We start from the raw sequence: 16,033 nt of genomic DNA, 5'->3' as shown, positions 1-16,033 counted from the left end.
TATATATATTTAAAAAATCTAAAGACTATTTATTATAAAGTTTTAGATATATTTTTTTTGTTAGAAATATAGATTGTTTTTCTGTGAATTTGTGTGAATTTCATTTCCTATGGTGTCATTTTTGACCGAAGAGCACAAGTGGGAGTTTTTTTTTACGACCAATCAGCATGCTCGAATCATGCCCTCAATTTTTGTGTGTGTTTACATCCCTAATGCTAGAAAAGTCACATAGTTTCATATATTTCCGATGAAGCTGTGATTAAAAAAAATTCAAAATGTGGTTAATAGGTTAAGTTTTTCATAGGTGTGTGTGTATATAAGTGTGTGTGTGTGTGTGTATAAGTGTGTGGATGTGTCAATATCACACTCTTGATGTTTTAGAGTGTCACTGCAGTGCACTTTTTTTCAGCATTGTGGCCGATTTGTAGATTGTACACACAAATATTCAGAGAATGTGTTTTTGCAGATTTCCAATTCATTTCCTATGGTCGGCCATTTATGACTGAAGACAATGAACGCTACTTTTTTTTTTTTTACGACCAATTAGCATGCTCGAATCATGACCCCAATTTTTTTGTGTGTTTACATCCCTAATGCTAGAAAAGTCACCAAGTCTGTGATTTTTAACATTTCAAAACAGAAATGACCGAAGAGCTCCAGAGGACCTAAAATGTAGATTTAGAAATTCTAGACTTTAGTCATTAGATCTGTAGTGTGATCTCAGCAGGGCTTGTGTTTTAATCGCTGTGTTGGTCTGTTCGCTGATATGATTTGTGGTTTGATAACAGGTCCCGTTACCCTCGCAGACGTGGAGTCGCCCTAATTCCTGCGGGTAAAGTGTCCGCTGATCATTGATCTCTGATAGCGTTATCAGCTGTTAATATAAACAGCGCGCAGCTCGAGCGCGGTCTCACTGGAAGACCTTGACCATGATCACAGCGAACCAGCGTCTGCTCGTCCTCCTGCTGCTCTCTCTGCTCCTGGCCTTGCAGGTACTTCACTTCACAAACACCTGAGGGAAAGATAACATCACAGATTACAAAGACAGCTTCGAAAATTATCAACGTTTTGTGCATGGAATATAAAGCCACGGAGCTCCTAAAGGGACACGGGGTGGGAAAAACATGAGTTTGACTAAATGTATATATTTCTAATGAACATTTAATCCCTTTAAAAGGCTTATTAAATACTTGAAATTAGTTGTATTTGAATGGTAACATTACAATAATGCATTAACTATCATAATGTATTAATCTTTGATAATGCTAGTTAATAAAAACATTGTTCATTGCTAGCTCATGTTAGCTCAGGTCCATTAAATAATAACAGACGAAACTTTTGACTTTAGTTCATTAATATGAACTAAGATTAATAACTAATAGAAACGCGTTGTAGTTAAGTATTGCCAAAAATTAATATAAAAAAATACACAATATGCAAAGGATGAATTTGTTAACATTAGTTCAAAAACATAGTAACAAAACTTCATGAAAATATATTTCAATGTTTTTGCGTTCTGGACTTTTGAATTATTTGCAAGCGAACTCGCAACGTTTATGGGCGGAACGCAAAACATGTTTTGTTGTTTTATAGCATTAATTTGTTTCAACATGCATCATTACTGAAAAGAAACGATCATTTTTAGACAATGACAAGAAAACGAAAAAAACGTTTGTTGACGTCAACTTGATGTTAATTTTCATAGTTGCATCCTTTGGAACTTCACTTGAATTATAACATTTGATTTTGTGTAATTTAAGTTTAAACAAATTGAAATCAAACAAATAATCAATAGTTAATCGACTGATAATCATGTGTTACTGAAAGCATTAGTTTGCAACATTTGGCCTAATGATGAATGGCACCATAATGCAAAAAAATAATTTTTATTGATTTATTAAAGGTTCTTTATTGGCACGATGGCTCCATGAAGAACCTTTAACATCCACTGAATCTTTACAATCCTCAAAGGTTGTTTATAGTGGAAAAATGTTTCAAATGTTCATAAAACCTGGGCATTAACTCGACATTAACACTTGTGGATTTTTAGAAGGGGCAAGTGAAAGAGAACAAGCTGATTAAAACGTCAAAAAATAACTAGGGAATCACCAAAATGCAAGAATGATTCTGCATTCATTTAGTGTAAGTGGCGATAGTGGATAATAATAATGTATAATGAACTGACGGTAACAAGGTTGAGCTGTTGAGGCTCGCGCAGCCTCACGAGGAGAAATCCCAACAAATGAGCACCGCTCACACAGAGAAACTCACACGGTTAACATCACAAATTGTGGAGTTTTTATATTTATAACATATGATAGCCTTCAGTTAAGCAACATCACAGAACCAAGAGTGCTGTTTTCCTGAATACCATCACGATTTCATATGACAGTTCCATAAACAATTAATTAACATTAAGTCACTTACATTTTAGATGCAATCTTGACTGTTTTTGTTCGATTTCAGCAGCGAAAATAGTTCCAAACAAAGATCAGAGCAGAACCATAACACATCTCACAGCAACAGTGTGTGTTACTGAATGATTCAGTGTTTGAATGAATCGGTTGAATCAAAGATTCAATGACCTGTTCGTAAACGACTGCCTCATTCTTGAATGAATCATCCGTTTGAATGAATCGTTTAAATGAATGACTCAATGACTCACTCATTAAGACGGTCACCTGCTGCCACCTACTGGTATATTCAAACATATTTAAAACAATCTCATAACATTATTTAATGCAGTTGTTTTTTTGTGTGTAAATTATTTAATTTGATTGGCAACAGCCCTATAGTGCCTTATTCTAATTTAATTTCTAGATCAAATTAAAAAAATAAAATGAAAGCTGAAGCATAGCCTATATTTAATAAGATTATGGGAAAAAAATGCCCTTTATAAAAGGTAAAAATTAACGCAAATATGCAGATTTAAATATGTCAAAGCTGATTGAACACTGGTGAGAATATTGCTTCAGAATAAATTATATTTACAACACACACCAAAAAAAGCTAATTTTAGTTTGTGTCAGATGTCACTCTTGCTAAATCGTCTCGTAATCTGCACGTGAAATGTTGGGAAAACACGGATCTCTTTCTCATCTGATCGGTTTCCTGTGATTGTACTTGAGAACTGAAACACTTGCTTTCGTTTGCACATGTACAGTAACACACGGCTTTGGTAAATCATTGTCAGCGGTTGCACAATGTAACTCAAATGTTTGATTAGACGGACCTTTCTAAATTTAGTCGTTCTAAATTTGTCAATTCGGGGCTATCCTTCAAAGCGCCGCGATATGATAATCTTACATAAATAACCTTCATCTCTGGATGTCAGTGAACTGACAGTGGCATGATGAAAGAAATGCAACGCCTCTCAAACAAGAACAAATGTAGGGCGGGGCTTGAGTTCGTCTGTGGGGATTGATTGGATGGTTGTGGTTTGCTATTGGTGGATCTGATGTGAGTGACAGGTTACCTCTCTCTGTCTGTAGGTGCAGTCGGCACCCATAGATCCCGAATGGGCGACTGGACTGATCCATCGGGCCAAACGCTCGTTACTATGGCGATGGAACACTCTGAAACCCGTGGGTTCTGGATGCAGAGATCACTATGAGTGTGGAACCAACTACTGCAGGTGAAGCACAAACAGGGCACATTGTTAGTTAATGCATTCAAAGTTTGCCTAAATGTATGTTTCTTAAAGGAACACTCCACTTTTTTTGAAAATAGGCTCATTTTACAAGTCCCCTAGAGTTAAATAGTTGAGTTTTACCGTTTTTGAATCCATTCAGCCGATCTTTGTATCTGGCGGTAGCACTTTTAGCATAGCTTAGCATACATCATTGATTCTGATCAGTCCATTAGCATCTCATTCAAAAAATGACCAAAGACACTTTCAATATTTTTCCTATTTAAAACTTGACTCTTATGGTGCGTTCACACCGGACGCGATTCGCGCGAGTGATTTACATGTTAAGTCAATGCAGAGACGCGAAATGGCATTCTGCGGCGCGATTTCCGGCGATTGAGGCGGCGCGAAGGACGCGAATTGAGCGTTTTGAACGCGCGATTCGCGCGAACAAAAGACATGTAAACATAGCCCATGTCAGCCATTTCTCAACGAGACGAGCTGCTGGCGGAAGCCCCGTCCATGACGCGAATTCGCGTCTGTTGTGCAGTGAATGTCACGCGCCATTCGCGCGAGTAAACTCAAAATGTACACGCATCCACCTTCGCGCGATAAGCGCGAATTATACGCGCGAATCGCGTCCGGTGTGAATGCCACATTAAACAGTTAATTTGTGTGCTAATACCAACTGAAAATGAAAAGTTGCGAATTTCTACACCTATATGGCTAGGAACTACTTTCTCATTCCTGCGTAATAGTCGCAGATCTTCACGGCCGTACCATGGCTGCAGCGGCGCAATGATTCGTTGGCATTCTGTGAAACATGGTGGTAGTTATACCTTCGACTTACTATCACAGCGCTTTACAACACACAGAACCATGGCTAATCACAGCTAAATCCACAACACAATTTGTCGGCTACATACCTGTAACTTTCTCTGCAACTACACAAACTTAGTGCCGGTCACATTGAAAGTTACCTAGCTGGGCTACTTTCAGACGCTGTAATATCATTGCCATGGTACGGCCGCGAAGATCCGCGACTATTACGCAGGAATGAGAAAGTAGTTCCTAGCCATATAGGTGTAGAAAATAGCAACTTTTAATTTTCAGTTGCTCTTAACACACGATGTAATTGTAGAAGAGTTGTAGAAGTTTTGAATAGGAAAAATATTGAAAGTGTCTTTGGTCATTTTTTGAATGAGATGCTAATGGACTGATCAGAATCAATGATGTATGCTAAGCTATGCTAAAAGTGCTACCGCCAGATACAAAGATCGGCTGAATGGATTCAAAAACGGTAAAACTCAACTATTTAACTCTAGGGGACTTGTAAAATGAGCCTATTTTAAAAAAAGTGGAGTGTTCCTTTAACTAAAGGTATGTTTCTAATGAGCTTAAAAACATTGAGGGCCTTATTTTTAACGAACTGAGTGAGCACATGGTCTAAAGCTCATGGCACAGGCGCACTTAGGGCGTGTCCGAATTTACTTTTGCTAGTTTAACAATGGGAAAAACGCTCAGCGCACCCGGCCCATGGTCCAAAACGGTTGTGCCTCGTCTCTTAATGAGTTTAATAGTAAATTAATATGGTAACACTTTACGATAAGGTTCATTAGTTAACATTAGTTAACTACATTCGTTAGCATGAACTAATAATTAACTGCACATATAAAGCATTTATTTATCTTTGTTAATGTTAATTTCAACATTTACTAATGTATTATTAAAATCTTGTTAACATTAGTGTGAACTAACATGAACAAACCATTAACAGCTGTATTTTAATGAACTAACGTTAACAAAGATTAAGTAATGCTGAACAGAGCTGTTGTTCATGGTTAGTTCATGTTAACTAATACAACCTTATTGTAAAGTGTTACTTAATATTAACTAAGATTAATACATGCTTTTCGATAACTAATGCAGTTAACTAATATTAAAAAAATAGAAACGCACTGAATATAAAAAATGAATATTAAAAAATATACTATATGTTAGTTAGCTGACTACATTGGTTAACGTGAACAACAAACTAAACTTCTGCAGCATTCATCTTAATGCTCGTTTCAACATTAACATTTCTAAAAATATAAGTTTTTCTTAATATTAGTAATGCACTGTGAAATAACATGAACCATTTTGAATAACTAATATTAGCAAAGATGACTAGATGCTGTAAAACTAGACCTACATTGCTAGTTCATGTTAGCTGATGCATTAACAAATAAGAATTTATTATAAAGTGTTGCTGAATATGCTTGTTGTAGTGTAAAGTATTTCTAGGTTTGAATTTAAAGTCATTGCTCAATGAAAAATGTATTGTTTGTTGACGTCAACTTACAGTTCACAAATCCACAGATACTTACTGATGTTTGCTGACTTTGAAAGTCTCATTTCCATTTCATTGTGATAAAAAGATGGCTATCTTTAAAAAAAAGGCGTTAATACTTTAAAAAGGGACATAAAAATGACCTAGATTGTGACTAGATTCGCGCGCGATGCTCCTGAAGTGAATGGCGGTTGAAATTCAAACGCGCCTTTCGGTTAATTTCGTTATGTGTGTACGGCGCCTCACAAGGAATTGTCGCCACTCTGAGAAACGCGAAATATCGCTTTATGATTGTATTGACACACAGCTCTAATCACAAAAACACTTTTCACACAGAAACCTCAACCTCAACCTGTAAAAAGACAGATAAGAGTTTATCAGAGAAAACATTAACCGCTGCGTGTGTGAATCAGCAACTCTGGAGCAATTAACATTTATTATGCTCCACTCCAGCAAGCAGGCCTTTCTCTCACACACTTTGTATTTGCTTTTTATGATTGTCATCATAATTTTGAGTGAGTGTTTAAGCGTAACTTACCAACCTTTTCCCTCTCTTTCAGGAAACACACCTGCTCTTTTAATAAAACTCAACCGGCGTGACGTCACGTGATCATTCTGGCGCCAAACTCAAATTATGGAAAATAAAATCCCTTGATTTCTCAAACATCAGGAACTACATCAACATCACAACATCTAAAGACTGTCACACATGACTATCAAGTGTGTTTTCAGATGAATATCTCTAAGAAATGTCCAGGTCATATTAAACTCCAAAATCAGAAAAATATAAAACTTCTTGATTTATTGATTTTGGGGTGAAATATGACAATAGTATTGACAGATTCACCCCTTCAGAAACTCAGAAAAACACCAAGAACTCCAGTTTCACCATTGACAGAGTTGTGCATATATGAATAAGTGAAATATTAACTTTGCATGCTTAGTTTCTGATGTTTAATATGATAAAATACAAACATATGGCAAAATAATGTGTATCAAATGTATTTCATTTTGGCTTCCATCCAGAAGAATTGGGATTTTATTTATTTTGTAAATATCGGACACATAAAGTGAGATGGTGTAACATGCTTTTTTTTGTTAAAATGTTTTATTGTTTGTCTCATTATCTTGTTACATTGATAGTGCAATACATTTAAAAAAAAAGAAAAACAGAAAATAAAATGCTCACATGATGAAATAAATTGATAACAAAATAAAAATTAAACTGAATCATTAACCTTCCTTTTATAAACAATCACTGGGTCTTAATTCATAAGCATGATCATTTCACAATTATAATTACAAGCTTTAATTAATATTTCCATAAAGTCATCCCAGTAAACGACACTCGCTGTCGCACATTTACGTCCCCTGAAAATGAATCTGGGGGCTCGTCCGGGATCGATGCTAGTGGACTGAAGGTCGTTTCAGGCTAAGTGAAACCGAAACCAGACCGGCATCGTCATGTTGTAGTATTGTTGACTTCACCAAAAGCAAACTAGTTACCCTCGTCCCTTTTCAAACCTAAGAAAACACACCATAACCTCCAGCCACCGAACACCTGAACATTATAACAACAACAATAACAGATAAAGTGAACCATTCTGGACACGAGATTTAATAAACAGATAAAAACTGATCAGTGCATGCAAAGGAATAATGAGCATATTGAGACTTCTCAATGCTGTAGTAATACTGTACTGTTGAAACTATTGAACACTGAAAACAAAAGTTTGATTAGTTTAGAGTTGCGCATAAAGTTAAATCAGTGATCAAGGTAAACATGTATCCTGTATTTAGACTGTCCTGGTTTACTGTAGGGTTAAGTCACTATAAAAATAGGGATGCATCGATATGAACATTTTGGCCGATACGATAATTCTTTATATTTAAAAGCCGATAACCGATATATTAGCCGATCAATCTAAATCCATAATTTTTGAGGGCCAGTGCCCAGTTTCATAAAGCATCGTAAGTGTAATTTTCCCTTAAGTTCGCCCTTATGTTTCCCTTAAACCTAAGGGTGTTGCAGAAAAAAACCCTTAAGTGTTACTTAAGGGTTTCTTTAAGTGAAACGTCATAAACACTTTTTTATTCCCCTTAAATGCAGTTTTTTCACTTAAGTAATCCCTTAAAAAGCGTTAAGTGTTGCATAAAACCCCTTAACAATCATTTTCCTAAGTATAACTTAAGGTTTGGAAATCGTAACCTTAAGAGTAACGCGGACAAAAATAAGACGACATGGCTGAATTTATGGAACCAGCTGAAGATCATGTGCCAAGAAGAATTTTTAGGGATAGGGAAAACCCTTTGGACCATCTTAGCGATGAAAAATTGTTGCGAGAATACACCGATTTGACCATCACACATCGCAACCACTGTGACACTGAACACTTGCAATCATTCGTACATTTCTGAATGAGATGAAGAAAAACTCACATAATTAAAGAAGTCGTTTGACGTTATAACAAGTCATTAATGTCTTTTAGCTTATATGTTTCACATAATAGAACCGAAGCTATAGATTGTGAATTTAAACATTTCTCGTTTACCAGCGGCAAAAGTCAGGAGGACTAGCCGAGGTGAGGCTGTTCCAGGCGGGTTACATGAGCGCGAGGCGATCGCCGGGATCTCACAACACAGATTTGAGCTTTAAACAACTACATTCTCGACTGAACAACTCGTAAAACTACATTTCGTGACACAATAACAGTAGTATTTTTCAATTTCGCGGCCGAACACAACCACTATGAAACGCGAAAAAAGGACGTGCGTCAAATTCGCTTCAAACGCTTGCTTTTACGCGTGTCCATCTCGCTTTGGACGCGCGAATGCATTCAAAGTTCAAGCGTCAAACTAGACGCGAATTTGACGCTCTATTCACGTTTGGTGTGAACGCAACATTAGTGTTTTGCGTATCTATGGCAACAAGACTTTTATAACGTGAATCCAGGATCACTGTCGTGAAACACTTCAATGTTTCCCTTACATAAGAGAACCGTCTAAGAGATTATATGCAACACCCTTAAGTTATTCTCTAAGGTAAGGGGAAATCGCCCCTTAAGTATCATACTTGAGGGAAAAACTTTATGCAACCGGGCACTGATTATTATGGACTACAAAGGCATGTCCCAACCACACAATTATGGGACCCTATGTTACCAATCTGAGCACACGGCACAAGTGCCCTTAACGCCGAATCCACTTTTGCTAGTTTAACGACGGAAAAAACGGTTAGCATGCCCGGCGCACGATCCAAAATGGTTGTGCCTCGTCTCTTAATGAGTCATGGGTGTGTTTTAGGCGTAACGTGCAATAAAGAGCCTCATCTCCCTTTCCCTTTAAAAGCCATTTGCGCCATGATGTTCTCATTATAATTTTATGCAGATTTACGCTTTTAACTTTATTTTAATGTATGTGACTCCAATCATATTTCAAGCAAATCAAAATAATTAATTATTAAGTAAGGCTGAACGATTTTGAAAAATAATCTAATTGCGATTTTTTTTTTCTTTGCGATTTAATATGCGATTTTTTAATAAGCTCTTTATCTTCTGTATTATTCAACAAAGATGAGCAATAAATCATGGTGGGAATCTTTAGGCACCTCGTGATCCGATTTCAAAACTTTAACTTTTTTCTTATTAATTCATTAATAAAACTTAAAATCGTACTTAAAAAGTACTTTTTAAAATAATTACACATATTAAACTAAAACAATTGCATGTTACGAGTTTTAAATGTAGCTATAAATTGATATAGCGTCAAAACAATAAAAGCTAGTAATTAATAAAGAGGAACAAAAAAGCAATGAACAAAGAGTGCTTTCAGTATTATTCAGTTAAAATCTAAGCTCAGAATCGATCCGGAATCATTAAAGAGAGATTTTTTTTTCCCACCCCTATTGTATAGTATGACCAACACAATATTAGATCGATTAAACACAAATGGTTCTTTCCTTTAGGCCAGACATAGGCGTAACGTGCCACGTTGATGCTTCTTCTGGAGATTGCTTTACGCTCGCGTGTCATGTGACCAGACAGTAATCGCAGCTTTTGCGGTTTAAAAATCGTGTTTTATCATATCGCGATATTATCGCAAATGCAATTAATCGTTCAGCCATATTATTAAAGGGATAGTTCACCCAAAAATGAAAATTAGCCCATAATTTACTCTCCCTCAAGTCATCCGAGGTGTGTATGACATTCTTCTTTCAGACGAGTAAAATCTGAGTTATATTACAAAAGTCCAGGCTAATCCAAGCGTTATAATAGCAGTAATAGTTTGAAGTGCATCTGTCCGTCATATAACTGCTCCACGTGGCTCTGGGGTGTTAATAAAGGCCTTCTGAAGCGAATCGATGCGTTTGTGTAAGAAAATTATCCATATTTAAAACTTTATCAAGTAAACTTTCGGCCGACCGCCTTCTGTGTTCAATTTATGGAAAAGTGTTGAAAGTGCCTCTGCCGATGGAAAGACTAACGCGACCAGGTCCGCTCGCCATGACGTCACACACACATCTGGAGTTCCACTTTCAACATTCAACACTTTTCCACGGAAGGCGGTAGGTCGAAAGTTTACTTGATAAAGTTTTAAATATGGATATTTTTCTGACACAAATGCGTCGATTCGCTTCAGAAGGCCTTTATTAACACCCCAGAGCCGCGTGGAGCAGTTATATGACGGACAGATGCACTTCAAAAACAGAGCAACTATTAATAAAACTATAAAGCTTGGATTAGCCTGGACTTTTGTAATATAACTCAGATTTCATTCGTCTGAAAGAAGAATGTCACACACACCTCGGATGACTTGAGGGAGAGTAAATTCATTTTTGGGTGAACTATCCCTTTAAGGCTTTAAGACATCGGCCAAAATTTCTTATCGGGCCGATAACGATAACATTAAAACTGTGCGTTACCGTTATGGTGGCCGATATATCGTGCATCCCATCTAAAAACGTTACGCACCATCAAAATCATGGTTTGCATCAAAGCAAATAATATAATATGGCAGAAGAGAAACAACATCAGTGCAAATGCGATTCAATTTAAACACACACAATGATCGTGAACGTTACTCTATAACTCACATTAGCACTGAAGAGCTCACGGCTGTGGTTGAAGAATTGCATAAGTGTATTAATAACTCAGGTGATACCTCATATCAACACCTGTGATGTGGAACGTGTTGCATCACACCTGCTCCATTAGTCTGATTTATTTCATAAGGTAAAACTCATTAAACTGGTTGATTTGGAGGCAGCTGCAGGTTTTGGCTCTGTGATCCTCCATCATCTAAAGCGTGGAATGGCATTAAACACACGGATCTCACAGCCGGGCTGACCTGAGGCAAACTTCGCACTTTGAGCCGTCTGATGCTTCAATCTCTGCCCCTTGAACCCGCGACTCTCGCCGTGTGAAAACCAAATCAGCTGGAATGTGAGTTGATCCTGATATCCTCCGGTCTGAGGGTTTATGATGACAGCAGCGGCTGCCGCTCGGCTGCAGACGCCTGAAAGAACAGCAGTTCACACACACACACACACACACACACACACACACACACACACACACACACACACACACACACACACACACACACACACACACACACACACACACACACACACACACACACACACACACACACACACACACACACACACACACACACACACACACAGGCTTTAATACACAGCAACGGCCATTCTATAATCAAAACTGTCTGATAGTGTGTGTGTGTCTGATAGTGTGTGTGTGTGCGTCTGATGAAGTGTGTGTGTGTGTGTGATGAAGTGTGTGTGTGTGTGTGTGATGTGTGTGTGTCTGATAGTGTGTGCGTGTGTCTGATGGTGTGTGTGTGTGTGTGTCTGATGGTGTGTGTGTGTGTGTGTGTGTGTGTGTGTGTGTGTGTGTGTGTGTGTGTGATGAAGTGTGTGTGTGTGATGTGTGTGTGTCTGATAGTGTGTGCGTGTGTCTGATGGTGTGCGTGTGCGTGTGTCTGATGGTGTGTGTGTGTGTGTGTCTGATGGTGTGTGTGTGTCTGATGAAGTGTGTGTGTATGGGTGATGATGTGTGTGTGTCTGATAGTGTGTGTGTGTGCGTGTGTGTGATGTTGTGTGTGTGTCTGATGGTGTGTGCTCGTGTCTGAATGGTGTGTGTGTCTGATAATGTGTGTGTGTGTGTGTCTGATAGTGTGTGTGTGTGTGTGTGTGCTTGTGTGTCTGATGATGTGTGTGTGTGTGTGTGTGTGTGTGTCTGATGGTGTGTGCACGTGTCTGAATGGTGTGTGTGTCTGATGGTGTGTGTGTGTGTGTGTGTGTGATGGTGTGTGTGTGTGTCTGATGAAGTATGTGTGTGTGTGTGTGTGTGTCTGATGGTGTGTGTGTATGGGTGATGATGTGTGTGTGTCTGATAGTGTGTGTGTGTGTGCGTGTGTGTGATGTTGTGTGTGTGTCTGATGGTGTGTGCTCGTGTCTGAATGGTGTGTGTGTCTGATAATGTGTGTGTGTGTGTGTGTGTGTGTGTCTGATAGTGTGTGTGTGTGTGTGTGTGCTTGTGTGTCTGATGATGTGTGTGTGTGTGTGTGTGTGTGTCTGATGGTGTGTGCACGTGTCTGAATGGTGTGTGTGTCTGATGGTGTGTGTGTGTGTGTGTGTGTGTGTGTGTGTGTGTGATGAAGTGTGTGTGTATGGGTGATGATGTGTGTGTGTCTGATAGTGTGTGTGTGTGTGTGCGTGTGTGTGATGTTGTGTGTGTGTCTGATGGTGTGTGCTCGTGTCTGAATGGTGTGTGTGTCTGATAATGTGTGTGTGTGTGTGTGTGTCTGATAGTGTGTGTGTGTGTGCTTGTGTGTCTGATGATGTGTGTGTGTGTGTGTGTGTGTGTGTGTGTGTGTGTGTGTGTCTGATGGTGTGTGCACGTGTCTGAATGGTGTGTGTGTCTGATGGTGTGTGTGTGTGTGTGTGTGTGTGTGATGGTGTGTGTGTGTGTGTCTGATGAAGTATGTGTGTGTGTGTGTGTGTGTGTGTGTGTGTCTGATGGTGTGTGTGTGTGTCTTATGGTGTGTGTGATGGTGTGTGTGTGTGTGTGTCTGATAGTGTGTGTGTGTGTGTGTGTGTGTCTGATAAAGTATGTGTGTGTGTGTGTGTGTGTGTGTCTGATGGTGTGTGTCTGATAGTGTGTGTGTGTGTGTGTGTGTGTGTGTGTGTGTGTCTGATAGTGTGTGTCTGATAGTGTGTGTGTGTATGTGTCTGATAGTGTGTGTGTGTGTGTGTCTGATGGTGTGTGTGTGTGTGTGTGTGTCTGATAGTGTGTGTGTGTGTGTGTGTGATAGTGTGTGTGTGTGTCTGATAGTGTGTGTGTGTGTCTGATAGTGTGTGTGTGTGTGTGTGTCTTATAGTGTGTGTGTGTATGTGTGTGTGTCTGATTGTGTGTGTGTGTGTGTGTGTGTGTGTGTGTGTGTCTGATAGTGTGTGTGTGTGTGTGTGTGTGTGTGTGTCAGAATTTCCACTCAATAATGCTAGTAAATGGTGTGTGTAACCAGTGTTGGGGAAACGCATTACAAGTAACTTGAGTTACGTAATAATATTACTTTTTCCAAGTAACTAGTAAAGTAACGCATTACTTTTCAAATTTACAACAAAACATCTGAGTTACTTTTTCACATTAATTTGACTGACAGCTCTCCTGTCCTCATGTGGAGAGAAATAAGTGCAGAGGTGTGTGTGTGTGTGTGTGTGTGTGTGTGTGTGTGTGTGTGTGAGTGTGTGTGTGTGTGTGTGTGTGTGTGTGTGTGTGTGTGTGTGTGTGTGTGTGAGTGTGTGTGTGTGTGTGTGTGTGTGTGTGTGTGTGTGTGTGTGTGTGTGTGTGAGTGTGTGTGTGTGTGTGAGTGTGTGTGTGTGTGTGTGTGTGTGTGTGTGTGTGTGTGTGTGTGTGTGTGTGTGTGTGTGTGTGTGTGTGTGTGTGAGTGTGTGTGTGTGTGTGTGAGTGTGTGTGTGTGTGTGTGTGTGTGTGTGTGTGTGTGTGTGTGTGAACATGATGGTTATTGTAGTTCTAGACTAAATGTGAGCATTTATTTTTCTCACTTGCACAATAAAGATTCTGTTCTCCTCAAAATGAATAAAATCAGTCAAATGCAGAATCAGAGAACTATACAAACCTCCAATAATTAAATGTTAAATAAAACAACTATTTTATGCATAATCTACCTTTATATTTAATTGACCAATGTCTGCTGCTGACCTTTGATGATGAAAATTACTAGATTTTTTGTTTTTATTGGTAAATCTTTTTTCTCCTGCGTCCTCTTCTCCATTATCCAGAGCTGCGCCCTCTAGTGTTCATGAGGGAATCTGCATTTCTACCTCAGACTGAGGCGCATTATTTACATTTTGGTATGAAGAGGTCTTTACCGTTGCACAAAAATATGACTTTTTTGTTATAAAAACAAAACAAAAACAAGCCTAGGTGAGAAAAAATAACGCAAAAGTAAAGTTCTTAAAAAGTAACTAAGTAACTCAATTAGTTACTTTTTAAGGGAGTAACGCAATATTGTAACGCATTACTTTTCTAAGTAACTTCCCCCAACACTGTGTGTAACACATTTAATTAAACATGAAACTCTATAAAATAGTATTTTCTTGTTCATTTGTTTAACTGCAGCTTTAGTGAGTGCTGAGAGCACAGGAAGTGACATCACCTCTGGGCGCTGCTGGCAGCACATGAGCACGATGAAGGCCAGGCCCAGTAAGACGCCTGCACTGATGACTATGAAGGGCACGTTGAGCAGCACATTGGCCTCGGTGAGCACGGCCTGCAGCTTCACCGCGGACTCCTCGTCTATCACCACGCTCTGGAAAACAGGACAGGCGTTCAACACACACTCCACTTCCTGCTCTACTTCCTGTCTGAGGTGATTCTGATGAACCGTCTGATACTCTGAGATAATCACAGTCATTGTGCACTTTACATTTCCAACACATGAAGGGAAAGTGAAGCTCAAAGAAATGCACAACACCGCGTCTCCTTTACTCAGAGTGGAAGGACAAGCAGCGAGAGAACAATAAACAACATTAAATACACACATAAAGATAGTCTTTCAAATTAAGGGTTTAATTATTTAATTTAATTTAATATTATTAATTATATTATTATATTTTTATATTATATTATTTTATTATATTAATTATATTAATAATATTATATTATATTTTATATTAAATTATTTTTTATATTATATTATTATATTATATTATTTTACTATATATTTTATTTAATTGTATTTTATTAATTATATTATATTATATATTAATTATATTATTATATAATATTTTTATATTATATTATATTATTGTATTATATAATTTTTTATATTATATTATTGTATTTTATTATATTTTTAAATTATATTATATATTATTTTATTATATTATATTTTATAATTTTATTTTATATTAAATTATTTAATTATATTATACTATATATTATTTTATTATATTTTTATATTATATTATATTATATATTAGTTTATATTATTTTATTATATTATATTTTTATATTATATTTTATATTAATTCGATTTTATATTAATTAGATTATATTATTATATTATACTATATATTATATTATTTTTAAATTATATTATTTATTATATTATATTAATTATATTAATGATATTATATTATATAATTTTAAATTATTATATTATATTATATTTTATTTTTAAATTATATTATTTTATTATATTATATTAATTATATTAATGATATTATATTATATAATTTTAAATTATTATATTATATTTTATTTTATTTTAAATTATTTAATTGTATTATATTTTTATATTATATTATATTATTTTATTATATGATATTATATTTTATATTATATTATATATTAGTTTATATTATTTTATTATATTATATTTTTATATTAATTATATTTTTATATTAATTAGATTATATTATTATATTATAGTATATATTATATTATTTTATTATATTTTTATATTATATTATTTTATTATATTAATGATATTATATTATATAATTTTATATTATATATTTTATT

General features: G+C 36.6%; 2 protein-coding genes across 2 annotated transcripts in view; one reads left to right on the top strand and one right to left on the bottom strand.

Moving 5' to 3' along the window:
* Positions 1 to 929: 929 nt before the first annotated feature.
* Positions 930 to 3,638, top strand: LOC307137904 (liver-expressed antimicrobial peptide 2; the record flags this gene model as incomplete). The annotated part of the gene is made up of 2 exons (XM_079835912.1): positions 930 to 992; positions 3,492 to 3,638. The coding sequence occupies 2 exons, from the start codon at positions 930 to 932 to the stop codon at positions 3,636 to 3,638; spliced, it is 210 nt and encodes a 69-aa protein (XP_079692038.1).
* Positions 3,639 to 7,060: 3,422 nt separating this feature from the next.
* scarb2c (scavenger receptor class B, member 2c) overlaps positions 7,061 to 16,033 on the bottom strand; it is a 36,411-nt gene continuing 27,438 nt past the window's right edge. The window contains exons 11-12 of the mRNA XM_079835907.1: positions 14,664 to 14,816; positions 7,061 to 11,474 (exon numbers count right to left, since the gene is read on the bottom strand). Coding sequence (XP_079692033.1) covers positions 11,436 to 11,474; positions 14,664 to 14,816 — 192 coding nt within the window. The 3' untranslated portion in view covers positions 7,061 to 11,435. The remainder of the gene's footprint in view (positions 11,475 to 14,663; positions 14,817 to 16,033) is intronic.

The sequence above is a fragment of the Gobio gobio genome, assembly GCF_949357685.1.
Source record: "Gobio gobio genome assembly, chromosome: 14".
In the NCBI taxonomy this organism is placed as follows: domain Eukaryota; kingdom Metazoa; phylum Chordata; class Actinopteri; order Cypriniformes; family Gobionidae; genus Gobio; species Gobio gobio.
This window is presented reverse-complemented; position numbering and strand designations above follow the sequence as displayed.